The following is an 18,955-nucleotide window of genomic DNA, read 5'->3' as shown; positions in this document are numbered from 1 at the left end:
TCTTAGCCCGGGGCTGTTGAGTGCTGCAGAGGCTGTGAAGGGTGGGGCACAGGGAAGGAGTCAGGTCAGGAGGGCCTCCTCTGTGGCAGCTTTCTCTGTCCTGTTGTAACTGACAGAGGCAACATAGACAGGAAGGACCCTGGAGGGAGCTGTCACCTCTCTGTGACCACACCCTTGGCAACTCAGGCACGGATCGGATATGATAGGACCTGAAGGACATACAGAATGAGCCCTATTCTAGGACGACAGGAACAATGGAGACAAATTCACAGACCATGTCAGAGAAATTAGCAACAGACCCACGGACGGGAGGAGGAACCCCGGGGTGGGTTGGGGTTGGCAATAGAGAAAGATGAATAAGGATGTCCTTCAACATTATTATACGTGCACTTGTGTGTGTCAGAGGTTGACGTTTGGTGTCGTCTTCACTTGCTTTTCTGCTCTTTATTGAAGCAGGCTTGCTCACGAACCTGGGGCTTGGTGTTTGGCCCATTCTGTTTGGTTTGCTGGCCATGGTCAGATGACCCCACTGGAGTTACAAGCATGTCCTGCTGTGCTGAGCTTTCAAGATGCGATCCAAGCTTGGGGAGCCGGCACCCTCCTTACAGAGGTGTCTCCCCTGACCAGTTTTCTTTTTAGCAGAAAGAAGCTGGTTCCCAAGTGTGTGCATACCAGCGAGGTGACCCATCAGACTCCTGACATGTGCCCTCACAGCCTTCCCCAGGGTCCTTGCCACTGTGCCTGGCATGTGTGGCTTTTGGTAGCTATGGCTCAGGGAGCAGGGTGTCTATGCTAAGATAAGTAGCTTTTCATGCAGCACATGGATTTTGTATCAAGGAGTCTTAATTGCAAGGCTATAAATATGTCGAAGGGCTCTGACGGCACCTTATTAAATTACGAGACTGAGTTCAAGTGGCTTCTGACACTGGCACTGTCCCTACGGGAGCCACTCTCACAGGCACGGCCAACCAGGCCTCCCTCTCTGTCCCTGTCTCCCTTCCCTTTCGAATTCTGTAAATTAGGAAAAATAGCGCATACGAACGAACTATGAATCAAGTCATGAAAACACATTCAAAATAATCCACAGTACTTGCCTGTTTATTTTTTTTTTAATCCTTTCATTTCTTTGATGGATGGTACAATTTAATCTCTAGGATACCCTTCTTTGGAGTGCTAAACAGAAAAAAGGTAATTAAAAAAAAAATGAGATACTAACTTGTTGCTTATATTTTAAATTGTATTTCCCAGGAAATAGGACATCAACTTCAAATATCCTTTGTGTGTGTGTGTGTGTGTGTGTGTGTGTGTGTGTGTGTGTATGAGTGAGTATGTGTTTATGAGTGTGTATGTGTCTCTCTGTGTGTATGAAAGTGTGTATGAATGTGTATATATGAGTGTGTGTATATGAGTGAATGTGTGTGCATGAGTGAATGTGTGAGTGTGTATGTGTCTCTCTCTGTATGTGTCTCTCTGAGTGTATGAATGTGTGTGTGTCTGTGTGTGTATGTGTGTGTATGAGTGAGTGAGTGTATGTGTCTGTGTGTGAGTGTGTGTTTGTACTCATGCACATACAAATGTGGTTGCTTAGACAGAAGGTAGCTTCAGTCACTCCCACCTTGTTTTTGTGAGACAGGGTCTCTCGCTGCATGCCAGGCCAGCTCACAAGTATGCGAATCCTCAGTGACGGCTGCTGGGGACTGTGCCCTCAGCAGGACCTGGGAGATGTGCGGTCTCCACAGTTCCCTGACCTCTTTTTACTGTGCTCGTACTGGGGTCCATGAGAGCAGAGTGTTGTGATGTTCCAGAGGGCATTTTAGTATTTTTTTAACCTCTCATTTGAATATTCTACTCTTATCTTTTTTGTGGTACTGTACTGGGGTGAAATCCAGGGAGGGACTTTGTGCGTGCTAGCCAAGCACCCTACGGCTTAGCTGCACCCCTGCCCTACCATGCCCTGGTCGATCTGAGAAGCATCATCTCTCTCCTCATCCCTCTCTAATGTACATATCAACCAAGAGTTTAAAAATAGGTGTGGAATCAACTTCAGTTGCTCATACCTTAGGGAATTTCAAACAAGGAACTGATAAATGAGGAAGAAAGAATGAACTCAGAGCGAGCAGGGAGAGCAAGAATGCTTCCATTTCTAGCTGTGCATAGGCATTTTTATTTTATCTGTGTGTGGTGAGTCTTCTAGCTCTGTCAGGGATTCACAATGAGGCAGACACATGCAAAAGAGCCAGGGGTGCTCTGTGGGATAAGCCAGGGAGATGTGCTCTAACAGCCAGCGAGAAGAGGCTGAGGTCTCTGGTGCCTCTTGGGTCCCTGTAAGAATCAGCTGAAGGATGCTTTCCTAATGTCATTTTGTGTAAACTTCTAGGTAGTAACCTCAGCTCTGTCCTGAGTGGATCTTGCCACATGTTTTATTCTCTTAGAAACAACCTTTTGCAGATCCTTCTTTTTCTTTTCAGGAAGCCACTGAGGTGTGTTTATTTAGAAATGTAGGGGCTGGGATGGAAGCAGATGGCTCTTCTGATATTTGTTCGCATTCACTGGTCAGGCTTTTAAAACAGTTTATGTGTGATTATCTGCCGGATGCATATACATGAGAGCCTGATGCCCGTGGAGGCCGGGAGAGGGCACTGGAACCTGTGACGCTTGAGTTAGGATGGCTGTGAGCAGCTGTGTGGTGGACCATCCTGGCGTCCTCTGAAGGGCTCTGGCCATTGAGCCTTCTCCCTAGCCCTGCTCCTCAGACTTGACAAACACCTTTGCTTAAAATCCAAATAACAAGAGCACAGAGTGGTGGGGTATCTGCCCCCCCTCTTCTCCATGCTCCAGGATGCATCCTCTTCACTGTGGCACCCAGCTCTGCCAGTGTTCTCCTGCATTCTTTGTGTAATTCTATATTCCACAGGCTTTAAACCCGGCCAGTGGTTTAGAGGATCAGGTTTAACTCACAACTTAGAACAAATGAAAACCAATGCGGCCTCTCTGGTTGCCTCATAGATTTACACAATGAAACTAACCCCAACTTTAGCCTGCAGTTTGTGTGAATTAAAATATTAAATTTAATATTAAGATTAGATCATGAATAATGACAGAAGACAATAATAAACTTGAATATAGAATATTAGAAAAATAGTGTTTGTGTAACCAGTCTGAAAATTTAGGAGAAAATTTTAAAAAACTTAAAATAAAAACAAATTTCGAAAGGGCACATGGCATGAAGTCATAAGATAAAAGTTTAATACATTTGATCATGTTAAGACACAAAACATAGCCAATCTAACCAAATTTCAGGCATGCATTTACATAAATATATTAAATTAAGAAAAGAAATTATACACTTAAAACATCCTTTCACCTAAGAAATCATTAAATCCACAGATCAACAATAGAAGCCAGTTCTCTGCATTTACCACTTCAAGATACAATTTTTTCTATTTTGAAGATAACACAAATCCACTTGTTAGAATTTATAGCATTATACATATATTATATATTACATAGATAGTGTGTATACACATGCAGTGTTTGTACAGATAGATAAATATGTACACATATACATGGGTGTGCGCATGGGCAGATGCACACAGACGTACTTGAGGCCACCTGTGCTTGTGACTGCTGCAGACTAGAGCTGAGCTGTTCATCCCAGTGAGCGCACAGCACTGTCCTTGCAGATGCCCTCGCTTGTGCAATTACAGGGGGCCTCTCAGCCTTTAGATTGCATTAGTGAATAGATGGGCGGCTGAATGACAGATCAGTCAAAGAAACTTCATGTTTTAACAAACTGACCTAGCGAACCAGGTTAGTTCAAACTCGGGGGGACACGTAGCTGTGCACAGTGACTCTTTGGAACATTTACAAATCATGGGCAGCTCTTACACTAATTCTGATTCTTTAAACTTACACCTAGGTTTACTAAATGTTCCTACCGCCTTCTGCCTCTTATCAATGTAATGACAGAAACTCGAGGATGGATTGGTTCTGAAATTTCCTGTAAGATCCTGTAAGATCAGATTGCCTTGATTTCCAACAGCCTGAAGGAAATGGACAACTCAGAACACCAAAATATGTGAGGAGAACGGAGCACAAAACCACCCCTCAACACCGGACAAATCAGTCACAGAGAATTCCAAGGAAGACGCAGATCTGCCTATTAGAATCGCTTCATGCTTATGGTCATGATTCAATAATTTTTCCTTGCAACTAGCTAGATTTATTTCAGATAGTAGTGTGTTGTACCATGTCCTAGGGAACCCAGTTTCCACAACTTCACACTACTTCAGTGTTGTCCATCGTGGCACTTCACGGCTCTTAGAGACACTCACACCCGTACACACTCTGACTAGAATAAGGTTTGGGGGATATCTGATATCTCAGAAGGCTGTCAGTTTAGCTTCTCAAAAACAATATTATGAAATGAACCTTCTGAACATGGATTCTTAGTTTATTCCAGGAAAGTCATGCCTCAGATTTTAAGATTATGGAGTAAAGAAACATCCGATGTTTATTCTGGCACGGACCATGCCAAGCCTAATCATACCTTATTCATGTGAATGGAAACTATTGACTAGTTATTTTTCAGCATGGAAAGAAATATTCCAGACTGAATTTCTAACTGTGAAGAAAAGGCTTATAGAGTTGACCACTATGAATTTCCCATCACTGCCTGTTTCACTTTTTCTCTATAATATCTATTAGATAACAGAATGTTATTCTTTTTACTTAAAAGACAGCAGCTGAGATAATTTACTATACACGGGATGCGTCTGAGGTCATCATCACCAAGATACTAGTGTTTGTTTTTCCCACATTGATGTGGAATCGCTTTCCTTGAGTTAGACTTTGTAGAGATGTGCATCGCTTTGGTGGGGACGAGCTAGGGTCTCTCCTGTCAGTCAAGCTCTCCCTGAGGGAGGCTGCCCTTAACTTCCTGTGACTTTGCTAGAAGGCTGTCATAGAGTGCCTGCACTGGAGGATGTGTGTGCTTTTCGTCATTTCTTTCAGTGACTCTAGTAAGCTGGCTTGGTAAGCTATTTCTCTACTCATCTTAATGATACTGAATTTGAGTCAATGTGACTCCAGGAAAGAAAACAAAGGGGACCCCCCCAAATGTGCAGGTATCTGCTCCAGGACAGCTTCATAGTGGGCACACACAATATGTCTGCTTAGTAAAAAAACAACACAAAATGGCAGTGGAGGAGGGAGAGATTTAAAGAGAGGCAGGTAGAGAGACATGAGTAGAAGGGCAGAGAAAGGAGAGGCAGCGTAGAACCCTACTTAATGTTCTAGACAGATGCTCAGAAAGCAAGCTGATGCACCACCTACAGTTTTACTGATATACTTCCTCTCCTTACAAACTGAAATTGGCATTCTTTCGTGTGCCGAGACACAGAAGAGAAGCTCATGCCATCTTGGATCAGTGTGTTCTTGGAAAGACCTCAGGTTAGGTGTCTAACTCACTTCTCACCCTGATTAGATTTGTTGTATTCTTTGTGGTTCAGATATTAAAACAAGCCAAAGACAAATGTGCTAAAAAATAGTATCTTATTCTGTAATATTTCCTCAAACAAAAAGCGGGGAAGGCATGACTACTAGAGGCATAAAATGATAAGGAGATAGTTTACTAGCTGAGTTTGGTAGACATGTATTGGTTTCTTTGCCCATCCTTCATGAATTGACCAGTTAAAAGGCAGAAACTTCTGAGTAAAGCTCGTAAAATATTTTCCAACATCGTAAATAAGATCCTAAGAGGTATGGATGGAAGAGCTTGAACTTTCTTAAATGTTCCTCCTTTTCACTGTAATGATATGCCAATTTAGTTTTATATCATTACTTTATGTGCTTTGAAACAGGGCAAAAGTTTGGTAACAATACTGGGAGGAAGGTTATTTCATATCCAGTTGGTGCCCAGAGCTTCAGGTCTAGAGTGGGCAAGGGGCAGTAACGACTGTTAATTTCTTCTTCGTCAGACACATAATGGCATCATTCTTCCAGTTTAGATTGTGTGCTTTGCTAGATGGTACATTTTCACTTTTAAATGGTTAGGGATTTATTGGCTCAGCTCATTTTTTTTTAACCTATTCCCATCTGTCTCTCACAAATAATTTATAATAATCCCCCAGTCATATTTAAAAACAGACTTCAAGGAACAGGTCAAAGGAAAAATTGGAATTGGTCACATAGTCTAAAACACAGTCATTATCAGTCATTGTTATTCATCTTTCTCCTAAGGACAGAATGAAAGGATTCTCCTAACGTTCTCTGCTTGGGTTAAATATCCATGGATGAAATTCCTTAAAGAGAATTTTGTCTTTCATTTTAATAGCTCATTACTGAAAAAGCAATAACATCTTGGGTACATAGTGCTTGTCTAAGCCACTTGAAACCTTTTCACTTGGGAAAGAGCTGTTTGAAACAGCTCTGGGCATGGCCAGCTTAGCCTGGGTTATTGGAAGGAGAGCTCCCACCAATAGAACACCTTCTCTTTTAAAGATAGAAAAGGAGGCACTTGGGTTTTAAGATTTTGCTGACTTTCTAGAGGCATCCTTATTGTTTTTGCTCAAACTATGAATGGGAGAATGCGTAATAAAACTGTACAATTTGACAGATTTAGACAGCTGGCTCCTTCACAAGCAGTTCATAGTCTGTTAGTGTCACCCACGTTGAATAAGGGAAGGCTTGATAGTAAGATCCACCTACAAAAATGGTTTTCAGGGGAAGTTTTTCCTTTTTTAAAAAAATTGTAAAACTTTCTGTGATGGAATTCAGTAAAAGGACTATGAAGAGAAAGCAACGGAGACAAAAGATTGCTATTAACCTACAGATGCAGGCTACTGCACGGTTCATTGCAAGATTTGTCACAGTGCTGGGCCAATGAAGTGTTGGTGAGACTAGAAGGGACCACCCTTTTTCTGGGGTAAGAGGGCAATTTGGTCTCCATGCTCATTTACTCCCAAGACTTCTTTGAATAGACTGTCAATTGAATCTAAATTGTGCAAAATTATGCATGCACTTTTTAATGCAGGCTATTGTTCACTAAGCACTGAGATTTCCCAACCATTTCCCTTTGGTATGAGGGCACCGGACTCCAAGTGGCCATATGTGGAAGGCAGGCAGAGTGGACCCAACAAATGGTTCTACATTGTGGCGTCCTCGGACGTGCTTAATTTGCAGCTCTCTCACTTTAAAACAACGGAGGAATACTAGCTAGAAGATTACTGTCCCTGTGCCACAATTAAGGCTCGTACTCTAAAGACGAAGAGCATGTGTGCATTGCCGGTGCTGCACGCTTACCTGACTCTACAGTCTGGATCCCAGAGGAAGAGACGCTATGGTAGATGGTGGGTGCCTATCACGGTTAGACATCAGTAGCACAAAAACTTTTATACTTTGTTAAAATCTAAACATGGAGAGGTGGCAAATGGAAAACCTTTTCACTTGGGAAAGGGCTGTTTGAAACAGCTCTGGGCATGGCCAGCTTAGCCTGGGCTATTGGAAGGAGAGCTCCCACCACTAAGAAAAATGTCGGTCAGACTCTTGTCACTTAAATTTAGAGTGCATCATTTCTTTAAGAAAATCTGAACATTTGCAGAAAATTTATTGAGGCAAGAACCACAGGGTACTGCCACAGAGACCTGAAGGAACATATGCATTAGAAGCCAGATTTGCCGAGAAGGCCAATCTTAAGAATCCGTGTGTGTGAGCAGTGTATACACAGCCTGAACTGGCTCTGAACGGGCAAGGTCTTCTCCAGGGAGGGTGCATTCGGAGCATACACTGTAACCTTCTAATCCCACAGACTCTGACAGGCTTGCTACGGGGAAAAGACTTTACAAGTATGCAAGGCTGGAATTTTATAAGGACTGGCCGTTTTCTTGCTTTTTCATCTGACAGGAGTGGTTAGATGTTGGCACAGTACACACTGCTAGAGTAGATCCACAGCACATTAGAGGCTGTGCTGTTTGTACTCCCCTTCTTTCCAATTAAGTTGGAGAAAATGTAACTTTAGTAATTTACAGGACAGGATAGAGGTGTTTCATCTAGGTGATGTCCATATTATAAAAATAAAATAAAAACTATAAACATGTAACAAAACCCAGTGCCTATTGTTACACAAAATATACAATAGAAGCAGTCCATTCAGAAAGATTGCTTTTTCAAATAGTTCTTCCGATTTAATCATAAACATTTGAAAACCATCTTGAGATTAAGCTGAAGTAGCCAGATTGCGCTGTCAACTAAAAAGGTTAAGTGTGTAACATTCTGTCAGCAGATACATCAACAGAAATGAAGATTACAATCTTACATCAAGCTGCTTGTTCAGAAATTCACCAAGGAGTTTGGAAACATGCTCTCTTATTATAGACTTTTAATATAAAAATATTTCCACCACATTGCACAATAACATTTCAAACCCCTACAAAGGTCAGCTTTAGGAATTACAAACAGACATTTCCTGGGAAGTAAAAGAATATCTTCTGATGCTATAAAAATTCCGTGATCAATGTGCAGTGGAACTTCTGTTTAAAGTACTCCACACCAGGAAGTAGATTTTTTTAAAAATCTGTTATACAACCTTGAGTTTAGGGGTTGTGAGTGCGGGTGTGGACATGTGTATGTAAAACAAAACAAAACAACAACGTGCCAAAGTACACACTGAGATCTACACATCTCTGTAAATTGCTTTTAAATTACTAAAAGAAAATGAAATCACAGGAGTGTGTAGCAGGAGGACAGTCTCTCTTTTTAATGACAAGATCAAAATAAATGCCCACCAAAAAGAAATATTCAAACGGTCCCAGAAACTATACAATGTAACTTGTGAGATCCAGCAAATAAGATGTCATGTCAATGATCTGATCAAGAATACCTGCCCTGGCCACTCTGCGCATGTTTCTGTCCACTTGTTCACACTGAGGACCAAGATAGCCTTTTTTACAGAGGCACTTGTTAGGTCTGACGCAGACACCTCCATGACGACATGCCGGCTCACATTTGGCTGCAAGAAAGAAAACAACATGGTATCCTTAATCTTTATGTCAGAAGCCATGTACGAGATCAAGGATTTGATGAATAAGGAAAGGTAGGAAAAGAAGACAGTAATAAAATGACCAGACAGAGGAATATGCAAGTGGGAAAGACAGTTTCCAGACACAGCGGCTTTAGGGTGGGGACTGAGCTAAGCGTCTGGCTGTCAGCACCTTGAGAAGTAGAGCTCAGGAGAAACCATCTCAGTGGCTTGCACAGCTGACTCTAAAACAACGATGTCAGCCCTTTCAGCTCCTGCTCCATGAGGCATTTCAAGCAACAGCCAATTCCATTTCTTCAGGGTAGGACCTCAAGGAGAGAGGCTAGCCTTGAGAAAGGGGTGGCCAGCTAGAGCAGTTCCAATGTGGTGCTGAATAAGGTCAGTTTGGGACAGGAGTTACATGAAATATGCAGTGTCTGGCCTCCCTGGGCTCCCCACTTCCCAATGCGTTTAGCGGATGCCCCAACACATTGATCTCTGCTTGTGCCTGAAATCCCATCCTGGGCCAAATGCAAGAGGCTGGCAGAGGACGTGCTGGGCAACGCTCCTGAGGGCTGTTTTACAGTGCAGCACCTCCTTAGTGAATCCTACTTGATTGCTGCCCCATAGGAAAAGAGTGGAAAGACTTACTGCTAAGGTGATGTGAAGACACACAACTTGGCAAATTCACTAGCTGTCGTGTGTTGATAAGTCTGGAGATGGACACAATCAAGTCCTTTGAATACATGTCCCTTTACTGTAATGAATCAGGGTCACTTTCGTGTTTTCAGATAGAGTACTCAAAACTCATGCTTCTGGGGCTGACCCATGAAAAAGAAAGTTCAACAAAAAAATGAGACACATTTTCTCTTCAAACTTAAGAGAGATGTGTGCATAAGTACAATTCTTCCTTGACAACATCCCAGATTGGAACTAGCCCTGCTCAGATGTAGCCCATAGGCAGCTCAGCCTCCATGTGGGTTTCCCTAGTAAGGGGAGCAGAGGCTGTCTCTGACATGGATTCTGTTGCCTGCTCTTTGTTCACTTCTCCCTGGTGAGGTGGCCATTGCCAGGCCACAGGGGAAGAGTATGCAGGCAGTCCTGATGAGACTTGATGGGCTGGGGTCAGTTGGTAGGGGAGGAGGGCTTCTCCTTTCTGTGGACTAGGGGAGGGGGATGGGGGAAAAGGGAAGGAGAGTGGGGCAGGGAGGAGGTGAGGGATAGAGATGTAAAGTTAATAAATTATAAAAAATAAAAATTTAAAAAATCCAGGATTAACTTTATAAACAATTTAGTTTTTCTTATTTATTGAAAATATTTAAATTTAATCAGGAGAAGAATTCTACTTCAGAAGATTTTACTGAAACAAAGCAAGCTAATCAAAGGATGATTCTCTGCTTGTGATATCTATTAATCATGGCTAGCACATGAGCACTTAATTTTTTCACCCTCAGTTTGAGCATGCTGTCCCAAGAAGGCACTCAGAAAAATTTTTTAACTGATACTTGTTTGAGGGGACATAGAAGTTATGCAAACTGCAAAGAACCTAACAGAATGCTATGTGAAAAACAAACAGGGAGTCAAATACCAAAAGAGGTGGAGGAATAATAAGTATATAATGGTTATTACATTTGTACATTGATTCTTAATTTTGGGCTCAACTGACCAAAGGGAGATGGAGTTGGTCAGTAGAGTGTACGTGCTTATTCTGAATGACTACCGAGGTTCTGCTGAGTTATAGTTCCAAATCTCTTACCTAGATTTATGCTGCTAAGCCTAGTCAGAGGTTAGCAATGTTGCTAAATGACGGAAGCAATTTAAACTTAAAATATGCACTGTCTATATGATCTTTAGGTGATGATTATTTTTGTTAGGAAGTATATTAGCTAGACAAATCATAATTATAATATAGTTTGGAAAATACATCTTTAGAATAAGAAGCAGCATTTGTGAGCCAAAACCATATTAAATACTAATTTGAAGTTTTGGTTCCCGTTGGCAGGGTGTACTTGAATGTGTGAAGTAGCAGAGATCAAAATCATTTCTGACTAATACATGCACAGCCATTACTGAATTTACGTTTTAAACACAATGTTAAACTCTTAAGTTTGTAAACTTCCTAAAACTTTAACATGGCACAAAGTTAAGGACATTCCTCCTGAAGGGCTAGAATCACCTGAGCAGACCTCCTCTCTCTCTCTCTGAGCAGATGTGCACTTCCACGGTGGGTTACTGGGGAGGGGGCAGAATAGAAAGATCTTGTGATCTGTGTCTAGATAGCTGTGTTTTCACTTTGAGTTAGCAACACCCACCGAAAAGCCCCGTTCCTAGGGTGTCACAGCAAAGCGCATGCAGGGAAGCCAGAGAAGGCAGTTATGGGGTGTCTGGAAAATGCTAACCCTTGCCAGGGGTTTGGCAAACACCAAGTTTTTGGCTGGTGTGAATGTCAAATACAGGCCTGTGGGGTACTGTTCTGTATATATTTTTTCTTTTTGAAACAGTCTTTTAAAAAGACCTTTTATGCTGATGATTAGCCTAGACATGTGAGTGTATCCAGGATGGGGAAGATTTCATTTGTAACTTCAGAAAGAGACATTGTAAAGGGCTCGCTACTTGCACACGATGCTCCTTTCTCCAGTGCTCACGGCTTTCAGTCTTCTGGGCGCTAACAGGAATACTAACCAACTCTGCAGAAGGGTCCTTCCCAGCCGGGGCTGCAGCAGCACCTGCCCGTGGGGGTGCAGTAGCCATTTCGACAGAGCCGCGAGCAGTCCGAGGTCAGGGTCTGTGCGGGCTGGACCGGGACTCTGCATTCCTCAGGCACCAAAGGTCTGCACCCCAAAACAAGAGTTGACATCGCACCTCAGTTGAAATCAGCATGGGGTAGAATTTAGTGGTCTGACAGCTTACAAAAAACGACTGCTGCTTTCAAGAGACCTTTCTCAAATGACACAGTCAACGCGCAACTCCAGAAGAACAGAGATACACTGGCGAAGTGTAATAGCCTACGAAGCTTTATCACTGTCAAAATTCTCCATTAAAAAGTACCAAAACGATATGACTTTTTGTATTTGCTAACTAGAATGTCTAGAAACTGTAATTTTAAATATTTTAAAGTTTTATATGGTATGTGTGAGTGCCTACACGTGTGTTTATGTGTACGTGTGCATGCATCTGTGTGTGAACGCATTCATATGTATGTATGTGTGTGCTCAAGTGAATACGTTCTTGCTTGCATGTGTGCATGCGTGTCTGTGTGTGAATGCATGCATGTGTGTGCCATGGTTTCTTTGTGTGGATCAGAGGTCGGCCCCGTGGAGTCAGTTTTCTCCTTTCACCTTTCCATGGTTTCTGGGATGGAGGCCAGGCTTAGGCTTGTTCAGCAAGTGCTTTTACTTACTGAACCTCACACTGTAATTTAAAAATAGAAGAGCGCAGTCCAGAGCCATAAACACGTAGGGGTGGTATCCAGGAGTTTCTCTTGTTTGGAGCCTCACAGGCAACATCACAGGACTGGTGCTATCTGTCACAATGGACACTTGCTGTCCAACAAGCATGCGAAGGCAATAAGAACAGTGAGCAAATTTAGGGACCTGGCCCCAGACCATTTCCACAATGATCCAAAATAAGGTAAAGTCCTACTTATGCTGAAAATGCTGTGGTTTGCAAGCGATGTTGCAATTCTGAAGGCTTAAACCTTAAACCTGCTCAACTGCTATTTGGTCCATTTAAATGGACCACAAAGAGATATGGTCCATTTCCATTCAGACAACATCAACTATATTTTCCACATGTTTCCCAAGGAAGTCTTGCTGGTATGTATATATATGTACACGCACACACATCATACATGAGACAGGGTTTCACCGTATAGCCCTGGAACTCACCACTGCGAGTACTGAGCTGGCCTCAAAGCCACAGATACATGCCTCCCTTTCCCTAGTTCTGGGATTAAAGGCGTGTACCAGTACACCTGACCAAACTGATATACTTTTATGTCTTAAAAATAAAGCTTTTTATTGTCTTAACAATTCTTACTTATGGTATAGTTGAATTTATTTTTAAGTTATGTGTTTGGATGTTAACTATAATACTAGAAATATACCAAAGGCTAAAATGTCCAGGTCTGTGTGTCCTAAAGACAGAGGATTGTTTCTTCATCTAGAGAAGAGGTGAAGTCAATGTATTTAAATTCATTTTTCCCAAGAGCATGTCCAATAAAGTATGTATGACAAAGATCTCTGGCAGAGCCATCTGTTCCTCTCTGCATGATGTTTGCTGTGAAGAGCCAAGTGTCCCCTTGGCTGTTTGCTATGCATACAGGTTTGCACGGACTGAAGAGGAGAGAGGCGAGGCGGAGCGCTTCGCACTTTGTCACCACTGGCCCACTGCATTGAGACAGACCGTCTTAAGAATCCTTAAACACTGTCTAGCCATACCTGGGCAACAGCGAAGCAAAAATCCAGAGTGCACATTCATCATAGTAGTTTTAATACGTGTTTCCATTGTACTAGAAAACTGTGTTTAGTGTATAATCCAATTAGAATCATTTGAATAGTTTTGTTCTTTTAAATAATCACTTTTTTTTTTTCAAGCCCCTGGATGCTGAGCTGTATTGAATGGAGTCAGAAGTAACTTTCAAAATAAAAAACATAGCCAACAGGGTGTTTGAGTTTGCAATAAAGAATATATTGTGCTTATGTGTTGACAGCTATCCCCACAGCCCTTAAGCTTAATTTGAACCAAAAAAGCATATTTCCTCATCTCCTCACATGACAAATTATGAAACACTAAGGGGCTATCACAGAAAATTGCTTTAGTATATAAAGTATTGTTTCCAGAAAGTTAAGACACTTTCTTAGAAACCCAGTTTGGCTGTTTTGTGAAGTGGTGCAAAGGTCTGGCTACTTTGAAATGAAGAGAGACAGTGGGAAGCATGGGTTATTTATAATACACATTGTCTGGCTGACTTTCTGTGAATAGAAACGGGCAGCACTGGCTGTCTTGGGATAGTGGGATTCTGGGTGGTTTTAATTTAAAGCATTTACTTTAATGAATGAACAAATAAATTAATAGATGAGACATCTTCTGGCAGCTTGTGTTGAAACGCTGTGATGAATCCTGTCCTGAATGAGTACTGTTGACATCTGCTTATTATGTGTTTCACAGAAGGTTCATTCTGAATTTTTTCTGAGGTATACACATTTCAACTTCATTCCATCATAAAACAAGAGATACAGATCTTAAGGACTACTTATTTATAAAATCTTGACTCATTGGAGGTTTTATCAGATGGGATAATTCTACGGCTTCTCTTGGTGGCTTCTTGAAGGATGAGGGTGACATAACCTTCTCACTTCTTTGCCCACAGTCACTTTGGAGCTCATGGAAAAGTGTCTCCTTGTTATCATCATATTTACAAGACTGTTCCTCCTCCATCCTTTTTGTCCATTCTCATAAGTTAAAAGAAACCAATTGTCTAAACCTTTGTTAACCCGCAGCCTAGTTTCAGATGAATGGCATCTCCGTTCTCAGTTGGAGGCCCTTTCCTAACCAGTAGCAACTAATGGTCATTACTTAGTGTGTTCTGGTCCAGAATGCCTTGCAGCCTTGTAATTGTCACAGCAGCTGATCATCTATTGAATTCCTCAATCATGTGATATCCTGTGATCAACCTTTGTCACATCTTGTTTCTAAAGTCAGTCTCAACTCTTTTCCTTCAGCCGGGGTGGGGGAAGGGACGCGTCTTATGATGGGTAGATCGGAGTATGGTCCATTTGTGGAAGTCAAGGCAGAGAAATGATCCCTGAGTGCTGTGTTATCTTGCAAAAATTTTATTTTAGTGTCATTCCCCAAGGTCAGTACACAGATAAAATAAACTACATTTCTTCCTTATACTTGTCTTTAGTCTGGTTGGTCAGTGCAATGTTTTTGCTTTACAGGGTACTCATGAGGCTAGAATTCAAGAGTGCAAGGGCTTGGCAATGTTGTGTGGTACAGTTGGGCTTACTCATTTAGAGTGTGATCATATTCCAGTTTGAAGAGAAACATGGCCTCTCTTCCTATGTAGCCATGAAAGAGCCATCTCCCTGGGATGTGGTGTCAGCGTGGAAAAGAAGAGGCAGACTTTTTCAACAGTGCTCTCCTCTTTGAAGCATAACAAGATATTGAATGCTTTTGGAGGTACTGAGTCTATTCCATTTTCCCGCTGGTAATTCCTGAGTGACTGACATGTGCCCCGAGGTAAAAGGAGACTTCCATTCAAGAATAACTGATTTTGTACAGTTTATAATCTATACTACCCCATTGCCAGTTTTTATTTGTACTGTGTTTCCTAAAGCTATAATTTAGGATAGATAGTGTCAGTGTTCTGTGTTATCACTAAACAATGCCTAGAGACTTCTATTCTGAAACATGTTAAACAAAATGGGTCTAGGCAGTCTTCTCTTTCTGTGCTCCTTCTGTGGGGTTCTGATACCTAGAGCTTCCTTCTCCCTCACGAGGTGGACTTGCCTGCTCTCCTGACACACTCACTGGAGGCTGAGTGGCTCTAACCCCTCTTAATGTGATGGTCCAGGCAGCACCCCAAGCCATGAATGTCTACAAGGGTGTGTGACTCTCTCACACTAAGATTTATCAACTCAAATCACCCTCTCTATTTCCATGGCGAAATCAGCAGGTAAAAATTATAAAATTTCTTAATCTAGGCAAAGTGGTTAAAAACGGAATGATAATGTGATCTGGTTCTAGATGAAAAGACAAGACTATCCGACACCTCAGATATTTGATACATTTGCAGCCTCTTGACTGCTCAACTATAATTATTAGAGCTGAATGTGAAAAAAAAAACATTAATTCAAAGTTTCATATGCTTGAAAAAAAATCTGTCTCCAAGGTGTTTTGTTGTTGTTGTGTTGTTGATTACTGCTTCAGCCCAACAGAATCTCCCTGTCTTCACCACAGTGTAATATTACAACAAATCATCTAGGAGGTTTAAGTGACAGTCACAGATTTATCATAGGGCTGAAGGTTGGGAGATAGTTTTGGCAATTCAAGCAACAGCCCTAGGGCAGACTAGAAATACACAAAGTCAAAATGTGATGGGAATGAAACTCTGAACTCAGGAGGAAGGGCAGGCCAAACAGCTCAGCCGAGGTCTCCATACATGAGCGAAACCCAGACTTAATTTTCATTTGCTCATTAAGATGACCTGATATAATAAAATAAAAATGTAATACAAATGAAAATATAATAAACATGTAAGACATTCAGAAGATTTAATTCTATCAGATTCTAGTACTGAGCCAGAGGGGGCTGGTAGGTGAAGAGAAGATACATGAACTTTAAAAATGCCTTTAAGAACCTTGGGCTCAGAATAAAATAAATCTAATTTTAAAGGATAAATTTTCATTATTTATATTTTTCATTTTATATATATCTAAATAAATGGCATTTGTAAGTGGCAATTCAATCAAAATTTCATGGCAGCCTATAATAGTCATCATAGGAGTCAATGGTCTAGCATTCAGAATTGATAGATTAAGAAAGACTATCATTGAATAAAATGGAAAATTCACTTGAACATTGTGGGTCTATGTCACAACTATAAGAAAGAGGAAATACATGTAAAATATTTACATGTGTTCTCCCTATAAAAATTCAGTATGTGGACTAATGTATATATTAACTTGCTTGACTTAATAATTTCACATAATTATCCAAAATTATATAATCCCTATACTACAATCCACAGACCTAAAGAAGCTAAATAACAAGGAGGACCCTAGGAATGATTAATTATCATTCAGAAGGGCAAATAGAATAGATACTGGAAGAAGTTGAAGGAGGGAACAGGATGGGAGCCTACCATAGATCTCCTCTGAAAAACCCCAACCAGTAGGGGATCAAAGCAGATGCTAAGACTCACAGCCAGATTTTGGGCAGAGCACAGGGAATCATAGGAAAGAGTGGGAGAATAGAACAATGCAGAGAGAACAGGAGCTCCATAAGAAGACCAACAGAGCCAACAAATTTGTGCCGGGGGGGGGCACCAGAGACTGATGCACCAAGCAGGGACCATGCATGGAGAGGACCTAGACCTGCTCAAATGTAGCTCATAGGCAGCTCAGTCTCCATGTGGGTTTCCTAGTAAGGGAAGCAGAGGCTGCCTCTGACATGGACTCTGTTGCCTGCTCTTTGATCACCTCTCCCTGGTGGTGGTGGCATTGTCAGGCCACAGAGGGAAAGGATGCAGCCAATCCTAATGAAACTTGATTGGCTGGGGTCAGATGGTAGGGGAGGCAGGCTCCCCCTTCCTGAAGAATAGGAGAGAGGGTGGGACTGGGAGGAAGTGAGGGAGGGGGCTACCATAGGGATGTAAAATGAATACATTATAAAAATACATTTAAATTTAAAAAACGATGTTGTTCCTACAGTTCTCTGTGCTTCTCTTTAATAGTGGTCTAAAGATGCTAATGAAAAATTCCAGCTAGGCTTTAAAATATGTTGTTAGAGCAAATTGTTCCAACTTTTCTACTTAACTATTCATTGTTGCTGTGAGTTTCTCTATATCCAGTTTGTAAGTTAAGCTTTATCTTGGGCTTGGACTGGAGAAAGCTGTGCGCAGTGTTGGATCAGCAGTTGCAGACAACAGTGGGGCTCTCGCAACAAACCCCCCAAGGGTGAGGCCTGGGTGTTGGCTGCACACTGCAAACACCCACAGTTCTTGTTGGTCAATTCCTTCTATCTTAGCAGATCCAGAGAGGACAGTTTGGAGTCACTGTGATAGTGTGTAAAATCAGCAAGCTTTAAGAGGGGAAGGACCAGAATTAGGTTGGCATTTTATAAACACAAATCTGTCATCATCTTCAATGAAGACATGATTGTTTTCAAAAATAGAAAATAAAAAGTATTTAAAACGACTTGGCCACATTAGGTTTTCATTGGTATGTGAGACTTTGTTTTGAGGAAGGTAAAGTCTCTGTGCAACACCGCAGGTATCACATAGTTCTGTGGACACATGTCTGTAAGCACATAAATGAACTCGTATGCAAATCTTGATAAAATATGAGGAAATTCTAGTTATAGCAGAGTCACTACAACACATTATGTACCCATAATCAGCCATTCATTTGAAGTTTTTACCTTGATTTTGCCTTTTTTTTTTAATCTTTTAAATTTGAGATGACCTGTGGTAACTAAGGAAGACTTATTAGCTAGAAGGACTTTTTTTTAAAGTGTTCACATAATGAAGTTTATCAGCAATAAAAACAAAGGCAAGGAGAGAAGCGTACACACATTCTTGCTTATCGGATATACATGATAAAAATAATAGCAAAAATGTGGAAAATGCTTGCCTGTCTTTTACAGTTCTAACTGACCATACTAGGTGGGTTTTTATAGGGCATATTCTTGTTCTTGACCCCTAGTGTTAAGAAATTCTGTCCTGTGTGAGAACAAGTCCCTGTGGAGCCTGTCTCCCTGTTAATAGCTGCAAGGTCAGCGGAGCCGCTAAACAGTTTGTGTTACTGTCAGGGTGGCCGTGAAAACACCACCTGCCACAAGAGGACTTGGCAGCTGGGGCAACAGGCACTGTGGGAGTGGATCAGCCTAGGGGGCCACTTGCATAAGACTCGACTGATGAATTTGGACTCTACTGGCTCACTGGATGAAAGTTACCCTTTAATGTGTAAGTTTCTTCAGAGCGACAGAGCTGCCTGTAGGCTCCCAGATACACACAAAGGACTGATTTACCCTTGAGAAGTATGTTTTAAGCCAATATTTTAGCATCCTGCATAATAAGGAGTAGGATGAAGTGATTTAAGAAAAAAAAAAATCAAACCAAGGACCCTAAGTGGCATCTCATGGGAGTGGGGAGACGGGGGGAGTGGGAAGAAGGGGAGAGTGGAGAGAAGAGGGGGAGTGGGAAGAAGGGGGGAG

The 18,955-nt window shown here is 41.6% G+C and overlaps 1 protein-coding gene across 2 annotated transcripts in view; it reads right to left on the bottom strand.

The window, feature by feature from the left end:
• Positions 1–3,230: 3,230 nt before the first annotated feature.
• The window catches only part of Hhip (hedgehog interacting protein), a 98,294-nt gene continuing 82,569 nt past the window's right edge, over positions 3,231–18,955 (bottom strand). For both annotated transcript variants that reach the window (XM_055609061.1, XM_055609062.1), the window contains exons 12-13: positions 11,699–11,847; positions 3,231–9,007 (exon numbers count right to left, since the gene is read on the bottom strand). In XM_055609061.1, coding sequence (XP_055465036.1) covers positions 8,814–9,007; positions 11,699–11,847 — 343 coding nt within the window. In that variant the 3' untranslated portion in view covers positions 3,231–8,813. The remainder of the gene's footprint in view (positions 9,008–11,698; positions 11,848–18,955) is intronic.

Source organism: Psammomys obesus, unplaced genomic scaffold, assembly GCF_907164565.1.
Source record: "Psammomys obesus unplaced genomic scaffold, mPsaObe1.curated_primary_1811, whole genome shotgun sequence".
Taxonomy (NCBI): domain Eukaryota; kingdom Metazoa; phylum Chordata; class Mammalia; order Rodentia; family Muridae; genus Psammomys; species Psammomys obesus.
The sequence above is the reverse complement of the archived record's forward strand: the minus strand, read 5'-3'. Positions and strand labels throughout refer to the sequence as shown.